General features: G+C 41.1%; 3 protein-coding genes across 3 annotated transcripts; all 3 read left to right on the top strand.

Moving 5' to 3' along the window:
* Window positions 1-618: 618 nt before the first annotated feature.
* On the top strand, window positions 619-2,990 carry LOC142950608 (trypsin II-P29-like; the record flags this gene model as incomplete). Its single annotated transcript, XM_076092171.1, has 4 exons — window positions 619-791; window positions 1,029-1,294; window positions 1,401-1,540; window positions 2,153-2,990. Coding segments are annotated over 4 exons (1,056 nt in total), but the record flags the coding sequence as incomplete, so codon positions are not given.
* Window positions 2,991-7,233: 4,243 nt separating this feature from the next.
* Window positions 7,234-9,996, top strand: LOC142950607 (trypsin-like; the record flags this gene model as incomplete). The annotated part of the gene is made up of 4 exons (XM_076092170.1): window positions 7,234-7,406; window positions 7,644-7,909; window positions 8,016-8,155; window positions 8,770-9,996. Coding segments are annotated over 4 exons (1,005 nt in total), but the record flags the coding sequence as incomplete, so codon positions are not given.
* Window positions 9,997-12,624: 2,628 nt separating this feature from the next.
* On the top strand, window positions 12,625-16,163 carry LOC142950606 (trypsin II-P29-like). The gene is made up of 6 exons (XM_076092169.1): window positions 12,625-12,682; window positions 13,210-13,230; window positions 13,794-13,968; window positions 14,206-14,471; window positions 14,578-14,717; window positions 15,332-16,163. The coding sequence occupies exons 1-6, from the start codon at window positions 12,625-12,627 to the stop codon at window positions 15,806-15,808; spliced, it is 1,137 nt and encodes a 378-aa protein (XP_075948284.1). The 3' UTR covers window positions 15,809-16,163.
* The last annotated feature ends 196 nt before the right edge of the window (window positions 16,164-16,359 follow it).

The raw sequence follows: 16,359 nt of genomic DNA, 5'->3' as shown, positions 1-16,359 counted from the left end.
CTTTATCTTTGTTCTTCTTTCTTTGTTTTCAGGATGTCATTCACAGCAGCCAGGTGAGCAACATTACCAGTTCTTCAACATTCACGATGTGTCAGCTATTGTAGGCGACTCGTTGAACAATACTTAGGGGTGTAACAATACATGCATTTGTATTGAACCGTTCAGTACGAGACTTTCAGTTTGGTACGCATTACAAACCGAACAATTTGTTTGAATAATACTGGTGCATTTGGAAAATGCAGAAGCTTAAATTGTGTGAAATATAATGTTCTCTCGGTGGAGCCACTGCTCTCAACATGGCAACACACCCGAGCCCATTTCGCCAGGACATAATTCCTGCTTTGTAAAAGAAAAGAAAAGCCCAAACAGAGAATCAAATGTCCGAAGCACCCGGTGTTGCTCTGACAACAGACGGACGGACGTCACAGACTACACAACGCTACCCGAGTGTAGCGACACATTACCTCTCTACTGAATGAGAGATGAAGAGCCATGTTCTATTGAAAACGTACCGAACCGAACCGTGGCACCACTGTATCGTATTGAACCGAACCAAGAATGTTGTGAACCATTACACCTCCAATAATACTCCATGTTTAACTCTCTTTTGTTCTCCTTTCTCTGTCAGTATGTGGCCGGGCTGTGAAAAACACCAGCATTGTGGGAGGTCGAGATGCGGCCCCAGGAAGTTGGCCCTGGTTGGTCAGTCTAAACTCTTATGGATACCACTTCTGTTCAGGGTCCCTAATTAACAAGCAGTGGGTGCTGACAGCTGCTCACTGTCTGTCTGGGTGAGTAATAACTGCTGCGAGTTTACTCACGTAAACTTTGTGAATAGTTTGTTAGCTGATAACATACTGCAGGTTACTTTAATTTGGTATCAAGTAACAACATTATAACAATCATCATGAGAAACTAAATCATGCACATGCAGACCAGCAGTGTTGCTGAACACTTCCTCACGATAGTCTGGATGCAGAAGGCAAAACATTTACTAAATGTGTTTTTTTTACTTCTTTGTCTTCTAGAAAGGACCTCCTTACCACAACGGTTTCTCTGGGCCGCCTGAACCAGTCAGGTCAAAAGATTAACGAAGTGTCTCGGGGACTTGAAAGGATAGTTTGCCATCCTTCATACAAGTTCTTCGCCAACGAGAACAACATATGTCTGCTGAAGCTGTCGGCCCCGGTGATTTTTACCGACTACATACAGCCGGTCTGCTTAGCCTCGGCAGGGAGCACGTTCCACACCGGGGTTAGCAGCTATGTCACTGGTTTTGGTAAAACTCAAGCTGGTAAGCTCACAGATTGTACACTTTTATCACAAAATGATGCGTACTGTTGTGTATTGTCTCCGTTTGCACGCCACTTTGAATCTTACCTTTTGACATATCTAAATAGGTTCATCTTCCGGAGCCTACATCCTGCAGGAAGTGAAAGTACCAATCGTTGGAAACAAGGAGTGCAAATGCACCTATCCTCTCATCACAGATAACGTGATCTGTGCTGGATTCGGCAAGGCAGGGAAGGCTTCATGTCAGGTGACCTCCACTTTTAGTTGTTATGTAATGCCTTCTTGAGGAATTTATTTTACAGGGAGATGATAGAAAGCAAGGTAAGCTACAGAATAGCATCCTGGGAAATTTGTACTTTGTCTTCCAATTTCAGTAGCAGAGCAGATTTTATATCCGTTCGAATGGGTACTAAAGAATTTGAAAATCTAAAGAAATCTGCAATCTTACATAAATGAGCTGCAAATAATGTCTTCGTCTACCAAAAACACAAATGTGTATTAATTAAAGAATAAAATATTTGGATTGTTAGTTTTATCCAGTTATGTTAGCATTAGCTTACAGTAGTTTTCATAGTTTGTCCGTTGTTTTGTTGCCGATTCTTTGTTGCAACAACTTTAAACATTAACTACCATTTCACAACAAAACATTTATTTGTTTCCGCTTGCTTCCGGTTGTTGTGCTAAGCTATGCTAAATACGTCATAGAGCCATTCATTGACTGAACAGACAGAGATGAAGGAGGTCAGACTTTAACAGTTACCAAACAGCATGAAGGGATTCATGCTAAATAAAAGGAGAGTGCTTCAGAGACTAGAAGATACCTGAACCTATTCCAACAACTGTCAATTTCCTTCCACAGAGAGACGGAGGGGCACCACTGGTGACCAACAATGGTTTGACGTGGATCCAGAGTGGAATTGAGAACGTTGGCAACGGCTGTAGCTGGCCTATGTTTCTTGGAGAATTTGCCCGTGTGTCCCAGTACCAGGCCTGGATCACCAACATTATTGACAGCAGCGAAACAGGCTTTGTTACCTACAGCTCCTCGGGAGTGGACAGCAACTCCACATTTAAATGTACGAGAGATGTCAGTGTCTTTGACAGTGACTTTGGCAGTGTGAGAAATGGCAGTGACTTTGGCAGTGTCTTTGGCAGTGTGAGAAATGGCAGTGACTTTGGCAGTGTCTTTGGCAGTGTGAGAAATGGCAGTGACTTTGACCGTGACTTTGGCAGTGGTGAAAATGATGGTGACGTTGACAGTGGTGGAAATGTGGTCCATCTCTCCCACTTGACCTACCTCTGTCTTCTAGTTATTTCCCTCTCTGTGCTGGTTTAATAATGAGCCTTCTTTCAATGTGATGTGAGAGTGAAACTACTAGAACTGAAAGGCTGTGATCATCAACAACAGAACCAACTTGTTTTAATGAATTAGAAATGTGTCATGTTGCACCTGTAACCACACCCAACAGTGATGTCACAATGTCCTACCTAGACTACACCTTTACATCACTCCATTAAGGGGAGAAGTGAAAACAAAAAAATAAATTAAACTTTTTAAGGGGGTGTTGGGTTTCTCTTCAAATTTCTATTGTATGGTGTTACAAAGTTAATCATTTTATGAACTTACAGATGATTGGATTGATGTTAAGTTTGGAAATTTGTAAAAGTTTGTGAAATGTATCGTCTTGTACGTTTTTCAGATTTTTGTTCTCATAAATTCATGAAATAAATATGTTGAGTTACTCTTTGAGTTGCTGTTAGCCATATATAACAAATACAGAGGGCATATAAAACACACATATCACCCGATACTTGTATGGCCTGTTAGACATTAATCTAATAAGAGATTCATCTTCATGCATTTTTGCCATAATCCAAAAACAAATTAAATTAGCTGCACTTCTAGTTAAAGAATGTATAGTCATTTAAAATAGACTCTTCTGCCCAATTAGTGCGCATCATTGCATAATTGTTAACCTTTAATAAATAGCAGGGATGGGTGGATCTGCAGTGCACACTATTATTACCAGCTGCAACGCAGGTATTGTTTTTACCTTATGCGTGTGTCATTATGGCAAAATGGGTTCCTGGAGACACTTACTATGGCGGAAAAGTATCACAAAGGTGGTTTTGAAAACTTTACCAGGTGTTTATACGTCTGTGTGTTGACAGGTTGTGTGAGACATGAGAAATATGCCGCCAGCTATTACTTAATACAAAATGAAATAGATTTCATTGATTGTTACTGTGTCATACTGCATGATTAAGTGCCAGACACATCCAAAGTGTTTACTGGCTGTGTTTGAATTATTTACAGGTAAAGAGTAACAGATCTGAAGCTGTGACATAATCCACCTGTAACACATTGCGAGCAGGTAATAGGAAAGGCATTTTGAATGTCATAAGCTGTACACGAACAGCTGCACCTCCAGTCACCAGTCCGTCAAGCTCCTGAAGTTCGCGGATGACACCACCCTCATTGGACTCATCTCTGGTGGGGATGAGTCCGCCTACGGGTGGGAGACTGACCATCTGGTGACCTGGTGCGGGTTGAACAACCTAGAGCTCAATGCTCTAAAGACAGTGGAGATAGTTGTGGATTTCCAGAAGAACGCAGCCCCACCAGCCCCTATCACCCTGTGTGACTCCCCCGTCGACGCGGTGGAGTCCTTCCGCTTCCTGGGCTCCACCATATCCCAGGACCTCAAGTGGGAGCTGAACATCAGCTCCATCACAAAGAGGGCTCAGCAGAGGATGTACTTCCTGAGGCAGCTGAAGAAGTTCAACCTGCCAAAGACAATGATGGTGCACTTCTACACTGCCATCATTGAGTCCATCCTCTGAAAACTGGTAACGATCGTTCTGCAGGGTCATCTACGCCGAGGTTACAAAAGTTACTTCCTCTCGATAGTGCCATCATTGAGTCCATCCTCTGCTCCTCCATCAGCGTCTGGTACGCTGCAGCCACTGCCAAGGACAAGGGCAGACTGCAGCGCATCATTCGCTCTGCCGAGAGGGTGATTGGCTGCAATCTGCCGTCCCTCCAGGACCTGTTCACTTCAAGGACCCTGAAGCAAGCAAGAAAGATTGTAGCCAACCCCTCTCACCCTGGACAAAAGCAGTTCGTGCCCCTCCCATCGGGCAGGAGGCTGAGGTCCATCAGGACCAAGACCTCAGGCCACATAAACAGCTTCTTCCCATCCGCAGTCGGGCCCATTAATAGAGCCCGGGACTCCTACTGACTGTCATCCCCAGGACAAATTCCTACCGGTCACTCCCCTGCATCCCTTCTATTACACCCGACACTTTTACACTACACCTACATCTCACTTGTTTATAGTCCTGTTATCTGTTCGTTGTTTATAGTCCTGTTATCTGTTCGTTTGTGCACTTTATTTTATATTTCACTTTATTTTATATTTCACTTTACTTTATATCTCTCTGTAAATTTTAATGTTTCTACTTGCACTGATTGTTGTTGATTGTTAAATGTTTGCACCTCCCGTCACGCCAAATTCCTTGTATGTTCAACATACCATGGCAATAAACGGTTCTGATTCTGATTCTTAACCACAATGAATGTTCTAGTCCAACTAGTTTTTATTGTGCATCTCCTTTATGATGGGAAATGTTGTTGTTGAGAATCAGGGCTGCCAACTATCACGCATCGGCTGCGAGACTAAAGAAATTGACTCGTTATCTTAGTGGAGCGGCATTGCAAACCTTTTGTTCATTTTTTTTTTTTTTTTTTTTTTTAAAAGGTGCAAAGTTTGGTAGCTTAATATATTTACAAGAAATCTGGAGATTTGGCCATTGAAGATTGGCATCCTGACAACTGTGGTAGTCATTTTCCAAAATGGAGGAGGCGTTGAAATGTTGAGTAATGCCACCCACCCTATACAACAACAAGCTGTAACCAATTGTAATATGAGCCAGTGTGATGTCATATTTGGGTTTTGATCTTTATATTTATATAAAACTTCATAACTTTTTCAGTAAATCCAAGTACAGCTCTTAAGTACAATTTTTAAATACTTGTACTATATTTGATGATGTCCATTTTCTGCTACTTTACATTTGTACTCCACTACACCTCAGAGGGGAATATTGTACTTTCTTCTCAACTACATTTATTTGTTACCTGAAGATTCAGATTATTAATACAAAAATCATAATTTCCTCCATGATTTACAATGCAATATACTGTATATTATTCTGAAATGGGCCAATCAGCGTTATTCAGAGTGATACAAAGCATATTTAAATGCCAGTACTTTTGCACTGTACATTTTTAATGAGTATTTCTTCACTATGAAATTGCTTTGACTGAAGTAGGCTGTAAGATCCGACTACTTCTTCCACCACTGAATAAAAGTAACACAGCCATGAAAATGAACACGTATAAAGTTATTATTAATTAAACCAGCGGCCGTCCATTGGTTTTAAAGGTCCCCATGAGAAGAACAAAGTAAAGGAAATGTAGGACTTATGTGGGAAATTCCACCTCTAATTTAATATTACAGTAACTGTATCCTTCTCTAGTAATTATTAGGCGCTTGTAATTAGTGCAAGCTGCTGACAAACAGGCATCAAGACAAACATGTTTGACTCATGCAGAGCTTCTTAAAGCAGGAATCCTGTTTGTTGGGAAGTCAGTGAGGGGGAAGAACTAATGATGATTTAATGGGAAGTATGATAATATGGGCGGAGCTAAGTATAATGAATAGGGTATTTAACAGCGTGGACAAAGTGAAGGACACACCGCTGAAATGGCTTTCTACCAGTTTCTGTGTGCTTCAACCGTGATGACCATCCTCTTATCCAGAGATGAGAAACTTTTCTTTACAATATTACTCATTTTTTGGTTGATAAAGTGTTGAAGGAGTACAAGACTACCATGCTTCTTAACCGAAGTTGAAGTGAGAGTCTTTAAATATGTATATTTTGTAAGATATCTCCATCTGGCTACTCCTGAAACCATTTCAATATAAAAACATGACACCAACGAGTCACTCTGGAGTTCAACAATGTTCTTCAAAGTGATGAGCATCTTGTCGATATCAAATCGCTTCTTCACAGTTTGCTATACGAGGGTGAAAAGGGTCCTTTTTACCGGGTCAAAATAATAGGTGTAGCCTGACCTTTCATTTTTTCCTTCCAATTACAGAACAAATATGTAATCTACTCGGGTCAACATTTTTTAAATGGTGACTTCTGCCTTCAATAGTTTGTTTTTGGTTCACAAATGCACATCATCATCTGCTTCACCCTGAGGAGGTTTGCGTAACACTTCTTTCTTTGTTTTTGTCTTTGTTCTTCTTTCTTTATCTTTGTTCTTCTTTCTTTGTTTTCAGGATGTCATTCACAGCAGCCAGGTGAGCAACATTACCAGTTCTTCAACATTCACGATGTGTCAGCTATTGTAGGCGACTCGTTGAACAATACTTAGGGGTGTAACAATACATGCATTTGTATTGAACCGTTCAGTACGAGACTTTCAGTTTGGTACGCATTACAAACCGAACAATTTGTTTGAATAATACTGGTGCATTTGGAAAATGCAGAAGCTTAAATTGTGTGAAATATAATGTTCTCTCGGTGGAGCCACTGCTCTCAACATGGCAACACACCCGAGCCCATTTCGCCAGGACATAATTCCTGCTTTGTAAAAGAAAAGAAAAGCCCAAACAGAGAATCAAATGTCCGAAGCACCCGGTGTTGCTCTGACAACAGACGGACGGACGTCACAGACTACACAACGCTACCCGAGTGTAGCGACACATTACCTCTCTACTGAATGAGAGATGAAGAGCCATGTTCTATTGAAAACGTACCGAACCGAACCGTGGCACCACTGTATCGTATTGAACCGAACCAAGAATGTTGTGAACCATTACACCTCCAATAATACTCCATGTTTAACTCTCTTTTGTTCTCCTTTCTCTGTCAGTATGTGGCCGGGCTGTGAAAAACACCAGCATTGTGGGAGGTCGAGATGCGGCCCCAGGAAGTTGGCCCTGGTTGGTCAGTCTAAACTCTTATGGATACCACTTCTGTTCAGGGTCCCTAATTAACAAGCAGTGGGTGCTGACAGCTGCTCACTGTCTGTCTGGGTGAGTAATAACTGCTGCGAGTTTACTCACGTAAACTTTGTGAATAGTTTGTTAGCTGATAACATACTGCAGGTTACTTTAATTTGGTATCAAGTAACAACATTATAACAATCATCATGAGAAACTAAATCATGCACATGCAGACCAGCAGTGTTGCTGAACACTTCCTCACGATAGTCTGGATGCAGAAGGCAAAGCATTTACTAAATGTGTTTTTTTTACTTCTTTGTCTTCTAGAAGGGACCTCCATACCATAACGGTTTCTCTGGGCCGCCTGAACCAGTCAGGTCAAAAGATTAACGAAGTGTCTCGGGGACTTGAAAGGATAGTTTGCCATCCTTCATACAAGTTCTTCGCCAACGAGAACAACATATGTCTGCTGAAGCTGTCGGCCCCGGTGATTTTTACCGACTACATACAGCCGGTCTGCTTAGCCTCGGCAGGGAGCACGTTCCACACCGGGGTTAGCAGCTATGTCACTGGTTTTGGTAAAACTCAAGCTGGTAAGCTCACAGATTGTACACTTTTATCACAAAATGATGCGTACTGTTGTGTATTGTCTCCGTTTGCACGCCACTTTGAATCTTACCTTTTGACATATCTAAATAGGTTCATCTTCCGGAGCCTACATCCTGCAGGAAGTGAAAGTACCAATCGTTGGAAACAAGGAGTGCAAATGCACCTATCCTCTCATCACAGATAACGTGATCTGTGCTGGATTCGGCAAGGCAGGGAAGGCTTCATGTCAGGTGACCTCCACTTTTAGTTGTTATGTAATGCCTTCTTGAGGAATTTATTTTACAGGGAGATGATAGAAAGCAAGGTAAGCTACAGAATAGCATCCTGGGAAATTTGTACTTTGTCTTCCAATTTCAGTAGCAGAGCAGATTTTATATCCGTTCGAATGGGTACTAAAGAATTTGAAAATCTAAAGAAATCTGCAATCTTACATAAATGAGCTGCAAATAATGTCTTCGTCTACCAAAAACACAAATGTGTATTAATTAAAGAATAAAATATTTGGATTGTTAGTTTTATCCAGTTATGTTAGCATTAGCTTACAGTAGTTTTCATAGTTTGTCCGTTGTTTTGTTGCCGATTCTTTGTTGCAACAACTTTAAACATTAACTACCATTTCACAACAAAACATATTTATTTGTTTCCGCTTGCTTCCGGTTGTTGTGCTAAGCTATGCTAAATACGTCATAGAGCTATTCATTGACTGAACAGACAGAGATGAAGGAGGTCAGACTTTAACAGTTACCAAACAGCATGAAGGGATTCATGCTAAATAAAAGGAGAGTGCTTCAGAGACTAGAAGATACCTGAACCTATTCCAACAACTGTCAATTTCCTTCCACAGAGAGACGGAGGGGCACCACTGGTGACCAACAATGGTTTGACGTGGATCCAGAGTGGAATTGAGAACGTTGGCAACGGCTGTAGCTGGCCTATGTTTCTTGGAGAATTTGCCCGTGTGTCCCAGTACCAGGCCTGGATCACCAACATTATTGACAGCAGCGAAACAGGCTTTGTTACCTACAGCTCCTCGGGAGTGGACAGCAACTCCACATTTAAATGTACGAGAGATGTCAGTGTCTTTGACAGTGACTTTGGCAGTGTGAGAAATGGCAGTGTCTTTGGCAGTGTGAGAAATGGCAGTGACTTTGACCGTGACTTTGGCAGTGGTGAAAATGATGGTGACGTTGACAGTGGTGGAAATGTGGTCCATCTCTCCCACTTGACCTACCTCTGTCTTCTAGTTATTTCCCTCTCTGTGCTGGTTTAATAATGAGCCTTCTTTCAATGTGATGTGAGAGTGAAACTACTAGAACTGAAAGGCTGTGATCATCAACAACAGAACCAACTTGTTTTAATGAATTAGAAATGTGTCATGTTGCACCTGTAACCACACCCAACAGTGATGTCACAATGTCCTACCTAGACTACACCTTTACATCACTCCATTAAGGGGAGAAGTGAAAACAAAAAAATAAATTAAACTTTTTAAGGGGGTGTTGGGTTTCTCTTCAAATTTCTATTGTATGGTGTTACAAAGTTAATCATTTTATGAACTTACAGATGATTGGATTGATGTTAAGTTTGGAAATTTGTAAAAGTTTGTGAAATGTATCGTCTTGTACGTTTTTCAGATTTTTGTTCTCATAAATTCATGAAATAAATATGTTGAGTTACTCTTTGAATTGCTGTTTGCCATATATAACAAATACAGAGGGCATATAAAACACACATATCACCCGATACTTGTATGGCCTGTTAGACATTAATCTAATAAGAGATTCATCTTCATGCATTTTTGCCATAATCCAAAAACAAATTAAATTAGCTGCACTTCTAGTTAAAGAATGTATAGTCATTTAAAATAGACTCTTCTGCCCAATTAGTGCGCATCATTGCATAATTGTTAACCTTTAATAAATAGCAGGGATGGGTGGATCTGCAGTGCACACTATTATTACCAGCTGCAACGCAGGTATTGTTTTTACCTTATGCGTGTGTCATTATGGCAAAATGGGTTCCTGGAGACACTTACTATGGCGGAAAAGTATCACAAAGGTGGTTTTGAAAACTTTACCAGGTGTTTATACGTCTGTGTGTTGACAGGTTGTGTGAGACATGAGAAATATGCCGCCAGCTATTACTTAATACAAAATGAAATAGATTTCATTGATTGTTACTGTGTCATACTGCATGATTAAGTGCCAGACACATCCAAAGTGTTTACTGGCTGTGTTTGAATTATTTACAGGTAAAGAGTAACAGATCTGAAGCTGTGACATAATCCACCTGTAACACATTGCGAGCAGGTAATAGGAAAGGCATTTTGAATGTCATAAGCTGTACACGAACAGCTGCACCTCCAGTCACCAGTCCGTCAAGCTCCTGAAGTTCGCGGATGACACCACCCTCATTGGACTCATCTCTGGTGGGGATGAGTCCGCCTACGGGTGGGAGATTGACCATCTGGTGACCTGGTGCGGGTTGAACAACCTAGAGCTCAATGCTCTAAAGACAGTGGAGATAGTTGTGGATTTCCAGAAGAACGCAGCCCCACCAGCCCCTATCACCCTGTGTGACTCCCCCGTCGACGCGGTGGAGTCCTTCCGCTTCCTGGGCTCCACCATATCCCAGGACCTCAAGTGGGAGCTGAACATCAGCTCCATCACAAAGAGGGCTCAGCAGAGGATGTACTTCCTGAGGCAGCTGAAGAAGTTCAACCTGCCAAAGACAATGATGGTGCACTTCTACACTGCCATCATTGAGTCCATCCTCTGAAAACTGGTAACGATCGTTCTGCAGGGTCATCTACGCCGAGGTTACAAAAGTTACTTCCTCTCGATAGTGCCATCATTGAGTCCATCCTCTGCTCCTCCATCAGCGTCTGGTACGCTGCAGCCACTGCCAAGGACAAGGGCAGACTGCAGCGCATCATTCGCTCTGCCGAGAGGGTGATTGGCTGCAATCTGCCGTCCCTCCAGGACCTGTTCACTTCAAGGACCCTGAAGCAAGCAAGAAAGATTGTAGCCAACCCCTCTCACCCTGGACAAAAGCAGTTCGTGCCCCTCCCATCGGGCAGGAGGCTGAGGTCCATCAGGACCAAGACCTCAGGCCACATAAACAGCTTCTTCCCATCCGCAGTCGGGCCCATTAATAGAGCCCGGGACTCCTACTGACTGTCATCCCCAGGACAAATTCCTACCGGTCACTCCCCTGCATCCCTTCTATTACACCCGACACTTTTACACTACACCTACATCTCACTTGTTTATAGTCCTGTTATCTGTTCGTTGTTTATAGTCCTGTTATCTGTTCGTTTGTGCACTTTATTTTATATTTCACTTTATTTTATATTTCACTTTACTTTATATCTCTCTGTAAATTTTAATGTTTCTACTTGCACTGATTGTTGTTGATTGTTAAATGTTTGCACCTCCCGTCACGCCAAATTCCTTGTATGTTCAACATACCATGGCAATAAACGGTTCTGATTCTGATTCTTAACCACAATGAATGTTCTAGTCCAACTAGTTTTTATTGTGCATCTCCTTTATGATGGGAAATGTTGTTGTTGAGAATCAGGGCTGCCAACTATCACGCATCGGCTGCGAGACTAAAGAAATTGACTCGTTATCTTAGTGGAGCGGCATTGCAAACCTTTTGTTCATTTTTTTTTTTTTTTTTTTTTAAAGGTGCAAAGTTTGGTAGCTTAATATATTTACAAGAAATCTGGAGATTTGGCCATTGAAGATTGGCATCCTGACAACTGTGGTCGTCATTTTCCAAAATGGAGGAGGCGTTGAAATGTTGAGTAATGCCACCCACCCTATACAACAACAAGCTGTAACCAATTGTAATATGAGCCAGTGTGATGTCATATTTGGGTTTTGATCTTTATATTTATATAAAACTTCATAACTTTTTCAGTAAATCCAAGTACAGCTCTTAAGTACAATTTTTAAATACTTGTACTATATTTGATGATGTCCATTTTCTGCTACTTTACATTTGTACTCCACTACATCTCAGAGGGGAATATTGTACTTTCTTCTCAACTACATTTATTTGTTACCTGAAGATTCAGATTATTAATACAAAAATCATAATTTCCTCCATGATTTACAATGCAATATACTGTATATTATTCTGAAATGGGCCAATCAGCGTTATTCAGAGTGATACAAAGCATATTTAAATGCCAGTACTTTTGCACTGTACATTTTTAATGAGTATTTCTTCACTATGAAATTGCTTTGACTGAAGTAGGCTGTAAGATCCGACTACTTCTTCCACCACTGAATAAAGTAACACAGCCATGAAAATGAACACGTATAAAGTTATTATTAATTAAACCAGCGGCCGTCCATTGGTTTTGAAGGTCCCCATGAGAAGAACAAAGTAAAGGAAATGTAGGACTTATGTGGGAAATTCCACCTCTAACTTAATATTACAGTAACTGTATCCTTCTCTAGTAATTATTAGGCGCTTGTAATTAGTGCAAGCTGCTGACAAACAGGCATCAAGACAAACATGTTTGACTCATGCAGAGCTTCTTAAAGCAGGAATCCTGTTTGTTGGGAAGTCAGTGAGGGGGAAGAACTAATGATGATTTAATGGGAAGTATGATAATATGGGCGGAGCTAAGTATAATGAATAGGGTATTTAACAGCGTGGACAAAGTGAAGGACACACCGCTGAAATGGCTTTCTACCAGTTTCTGTGTGCTTCAACCGTGATGACCATCCTCTTATCCAGAGGTGAGAAACTTTTCTTTACAATATTACTCATTTTTTGGTTGATAAAGTGTTGAAGGAGTACAAGACTACCATGCTTCTTAACCGAAGTTGAAGTGAGAGTCTTTAAATATGTATATTTTGTAAGATATCTCCATCTGGCTACTCCTGAAACCATTTCAATATAAAAACATGACACCAACGAGTCACTCTGGAGTTCAACAATGTTCTTCAAAGTGATGAGCATCTTGTCGATATCAAATCGCTTCTTCACAGTTTGCTATACGAGGGTGAAAAGGGTCCTTTTTACCGGGTCAAAATAATAGGTGTAGCCTGACCTTTCATTTTTTCCTTCCAATTACAGAACAAATATGTAATCTACTCGGGTCAACATTTTTTAAATGGTGACTTCTGCCTTCAATAGTTTGTTTTTGGTTCACAAATGCACATCATCATCTGCTTCACCCTGAGGAGGTTTGCGTAACACTTCTTTCTTTGTTTTTGTCTTTGTTCTTCTTTCTTTATCTTTGTTCTTCTTTCTTTGTTTTCAGGATGTCATTCACAGCAGCCAGGTGAGCAACATTACCAGTTCTTCAACATTCACGATGTGTCAGCTATTGTAGGCGACTCGTTGAACAATACTTAGGGGTGTAACAATACATGCATTTGTATTGAACCGTTCAGTACGAGACTTTCAGTTTGGTACGCATTACAAACCGAACAATTTGTTTGAATAATACTGGTGCATTTGGAAAATGCAGAAGCTTAAATTGTGTGAAATATAATGTTCTCTCGGTGGAGCCACTGCTCTCAACATGGCAACACACCCGAGCCCATTTCGCCAGGACATAATTCCTGCTTTGTAAAAGAAAAGAAAAGCCCAAACAGAGAATCAAATGTCCGAAGCACCCGGTGTTGCTCTGACAACAGACGGACGGACGTCACAGACTACACAACGCTACCCGAGTGTAGCGACACATTACCTCTCTACTGAATGAGAGATGAAGAGCCATGTTCTATTGAAAACGTACCGAACCGAACCGTGGCACCACTGTATCGTATTGAACCGAACCAAGAATGTTGTGAACCATTACACCTCCAATAATACTCCATGTTTAACTCTCTTTTGTTCTCCTTTCTCTGTCAGTATGTGGCCGGGCTGTGAAAAACACCAGCATTGTGGGAGGTCGAGATGCGGCCCCAGGAAGTTGGCCCTGGTTGGTCAGTCTAAACTCTTATGGATACCACTTCTGTTCAGGGTCCCTAATTAACAAGCAGTGGGTGCTGACAGCTGCTCACTGTCTGTCTGGGTGAGTAATAACTGCTGCGAGTTTACTCACGTAAACTTTGTGAATAGTTTGTTAGCTGATAACATACTGCAGGTTACTTTAATTTGGTATCAAGTAACAACATTATAACAATCATCATGAGAAACTAAATCATGCACATGCAGACCAGCAGTGTTGCTGAACACTTCCTCACGATAGTCTGGATGCAGAAGGCAAAGCATTTACTAAATGTGTTTTTTTTACTTCTTTGTCTTCTAGAAAGGACCTCCATACCATAACGGTTTCTCTGGGCCGCCTGAACCAGTCAGGTCAAAAGATTAACGAAGTGTCTCGGGGACTTGAAAGGATAGTTTGCCATCCTTCATACAAGTTCTTCGCCAACGAGAACAACATATGTCTGCTGAAGCTGTCGGCCCCGGTGATTTTTACCGACTACATACAGCCGGTCTGCTTAGCCTCGGCAGGGAGCACGTTCCACACCGGGGTTAGCAGCTATGTCACTGGTTTTGGTAAAACTCAAGCTGGTAAGCTCACAGATTGTACACTTTTATCACAAAATGATGCGTACTGTTGTGTATTGTCTCCGTTTGCACGCCACTTTGAATCTTACCTTTTGACATATCTAAATAGGTTCATCTTCCGGAGCCTACATCCTGCAGGAAGTGAAAGTACCAATCGTTGGAAACAAGGAGTGCAAATGCACCTATCCTCTCATCACAGATAACGTGATCTGTGCTGGATTCGGCAAGGCAGGGAAGGCTTCATGTCAGGTGACCTCCACTTTTAGTTGTTATGTAATGCCTTCTTGAGGAATTTATTTTACAGGGAGATGATAGAAAGCAAGGTAAGCTACAGAATAGCATCCTGGGAAATTTGTACTTTGTCTTCCAATTTCAGTAGCAGAGCAGATTTTATATCCGTTCGAATGGGTACTAAAGAATTTGAAAATCTAAAGAAATCTGCAATCTTACATAAATGAGCTGCAAATAATGTCTTCGTCTACCAAAAACACAAATGTGTATTAATTAAAGAATAAAATATTTGGATTGTTAGTTTTATCCAGTTATGTTAGCATTAGCTTACAGTAGTTTTCATAGTTTGTCCGTTGTTTTGTTGCCGATTCTTTGTTGCAACAACTTTAAACATTAACTACCATTTCACAACAAAACATATTTATTTGTTTCCGCTTGCTTCCGGTTGTTGTGCTAAGCTATGCTAAATACGTCATAGAGCTATTCATTGACTGAACAGACAGAGATGAAGGAGGTCAGACTTTAACAGTTACCAAACAGCATGAAGGGATTCATGCTAAATAAAAGGAGAGTGCTTCAGAGACTAGAAGATACCTGAACCTATTCCAACAACTGTCAATTTCCTTCCACAGAGAGACGGAGGGGCACCACTGGTGACCAACAATGGTTTGACGTGGATCCAGAGTGGAATTGAGAACGTTGGCAACGGCTGTAGCTGGCCTATGTTTCTTGGAGAATTTGCCCGTGTGTCCCAGTACCAGGCCTGGATCACCAACATTATTGACAGCAGCGAAACAGGCTTTGTTACCTACAGCTCCTCGGGAGTGGACAGCAACTCCACATTTAAATGTACGAGAGATGTCAGTGTCTTTGACAGTGACTTTGGCAGTGTGAGAAATGGCAGTGACTTTGGCAGTGTCTTTGGCAGTGTGAGAAATGGCAGTGACTTTGGCAGTGTCTTTGGCAGTGTGAGAAATGGCAGTGACTTTGACCGTGACTTTGGCAGTGGTGAAAATGATGGTGACGTTGACAGTGGTGGAAATGTGGTCCATCTCTCCCACTTGACCTACCTCTGTCTTCTAGTTATTTCCCTCTCTGTGCTGGTTTAATAATGAGCCTTCTTTCAATGTGATGTGAGAGTGAAACTACTAGAACTGAAAGGCTGTGATCATCAACAACAGAACCAACTTGTTTTAATGAATTAGAAATGTGTCATGTTGCACCTGTAACCACACCCAACAGTGATGTCACAATGTCCTACCTAGACTACACCTTTCCATCACTCCATTAAGGGGAGAAGTGAAAACAAAAAAATAAATTAAACTTTTTAAGGGGGTGTTGGGTTTCTCTTCAAATTTCTATTGTATGGTGTTACAAAGTTAATCATTTTATGAACTTACAGATGATTGGATTGATGTTAAGTTTGGAAATTTGTAAAAGTTTGTGAAATGTATCGTCTTGTACGTTTTTCAGATTTTTGTTCTCATAAATTCATGAAATAAATATGTTGAGTTACTCTTTGAGTTGCTGTTTGCCATATATAACAAATACAGAGGGCATATAAAACACACATATCACCCGATACTTGTATGGCCTGTTAGACATTAATCTAATAAGAGATTCATCTTCATGCATTTTTGCCATAATCCAAAAACAAATT

The sequence above is a fragment of the Anarhichas minor genome, unplaced genomic scaffold (assembly GCF_050575085.1).
Source record: "Anarhichas minor isolate MPS153535 unplaced genomic scaffold, ASM5057508v1 ptg000016l, whole genome shotgun sequence".
Classification (NCBI taxonomy): Eukaryota; Metazoa; Chordata; class Actinopteri; order Perciformes; family Anarhichadidae; genus Anarhichas; species Anarhichas minor.
The sequence above is the reverse complement of the archived record's forward strand: the minus strand, read 5'-3'. Positions and strand labels throughout refer to the sequence as shown.

Coding starts and splice junctions, on each gene's coding strand:
- LOC142950606 (XM_076092169.1), top strand. CDS start 12,625: ATGGCTTTCTACCAGTTTCTGTGTGCTTCAACCGTGATGACCATCCTC. Junction 13,231..13,793: donor ATGTCATTCACAGCAGCCAG/GTGAGCAACATT, acceptor CTTTTGTTCTCC/TTTCTCTGTCAGTATGTGGC. Junction 14,718..15,331: donor CAGGGAAGGCTTCATGTCAG/GTGACCTCCACT, acceptor TTCCTTCCACAG/AGAGACGGAGGGGCACCACT.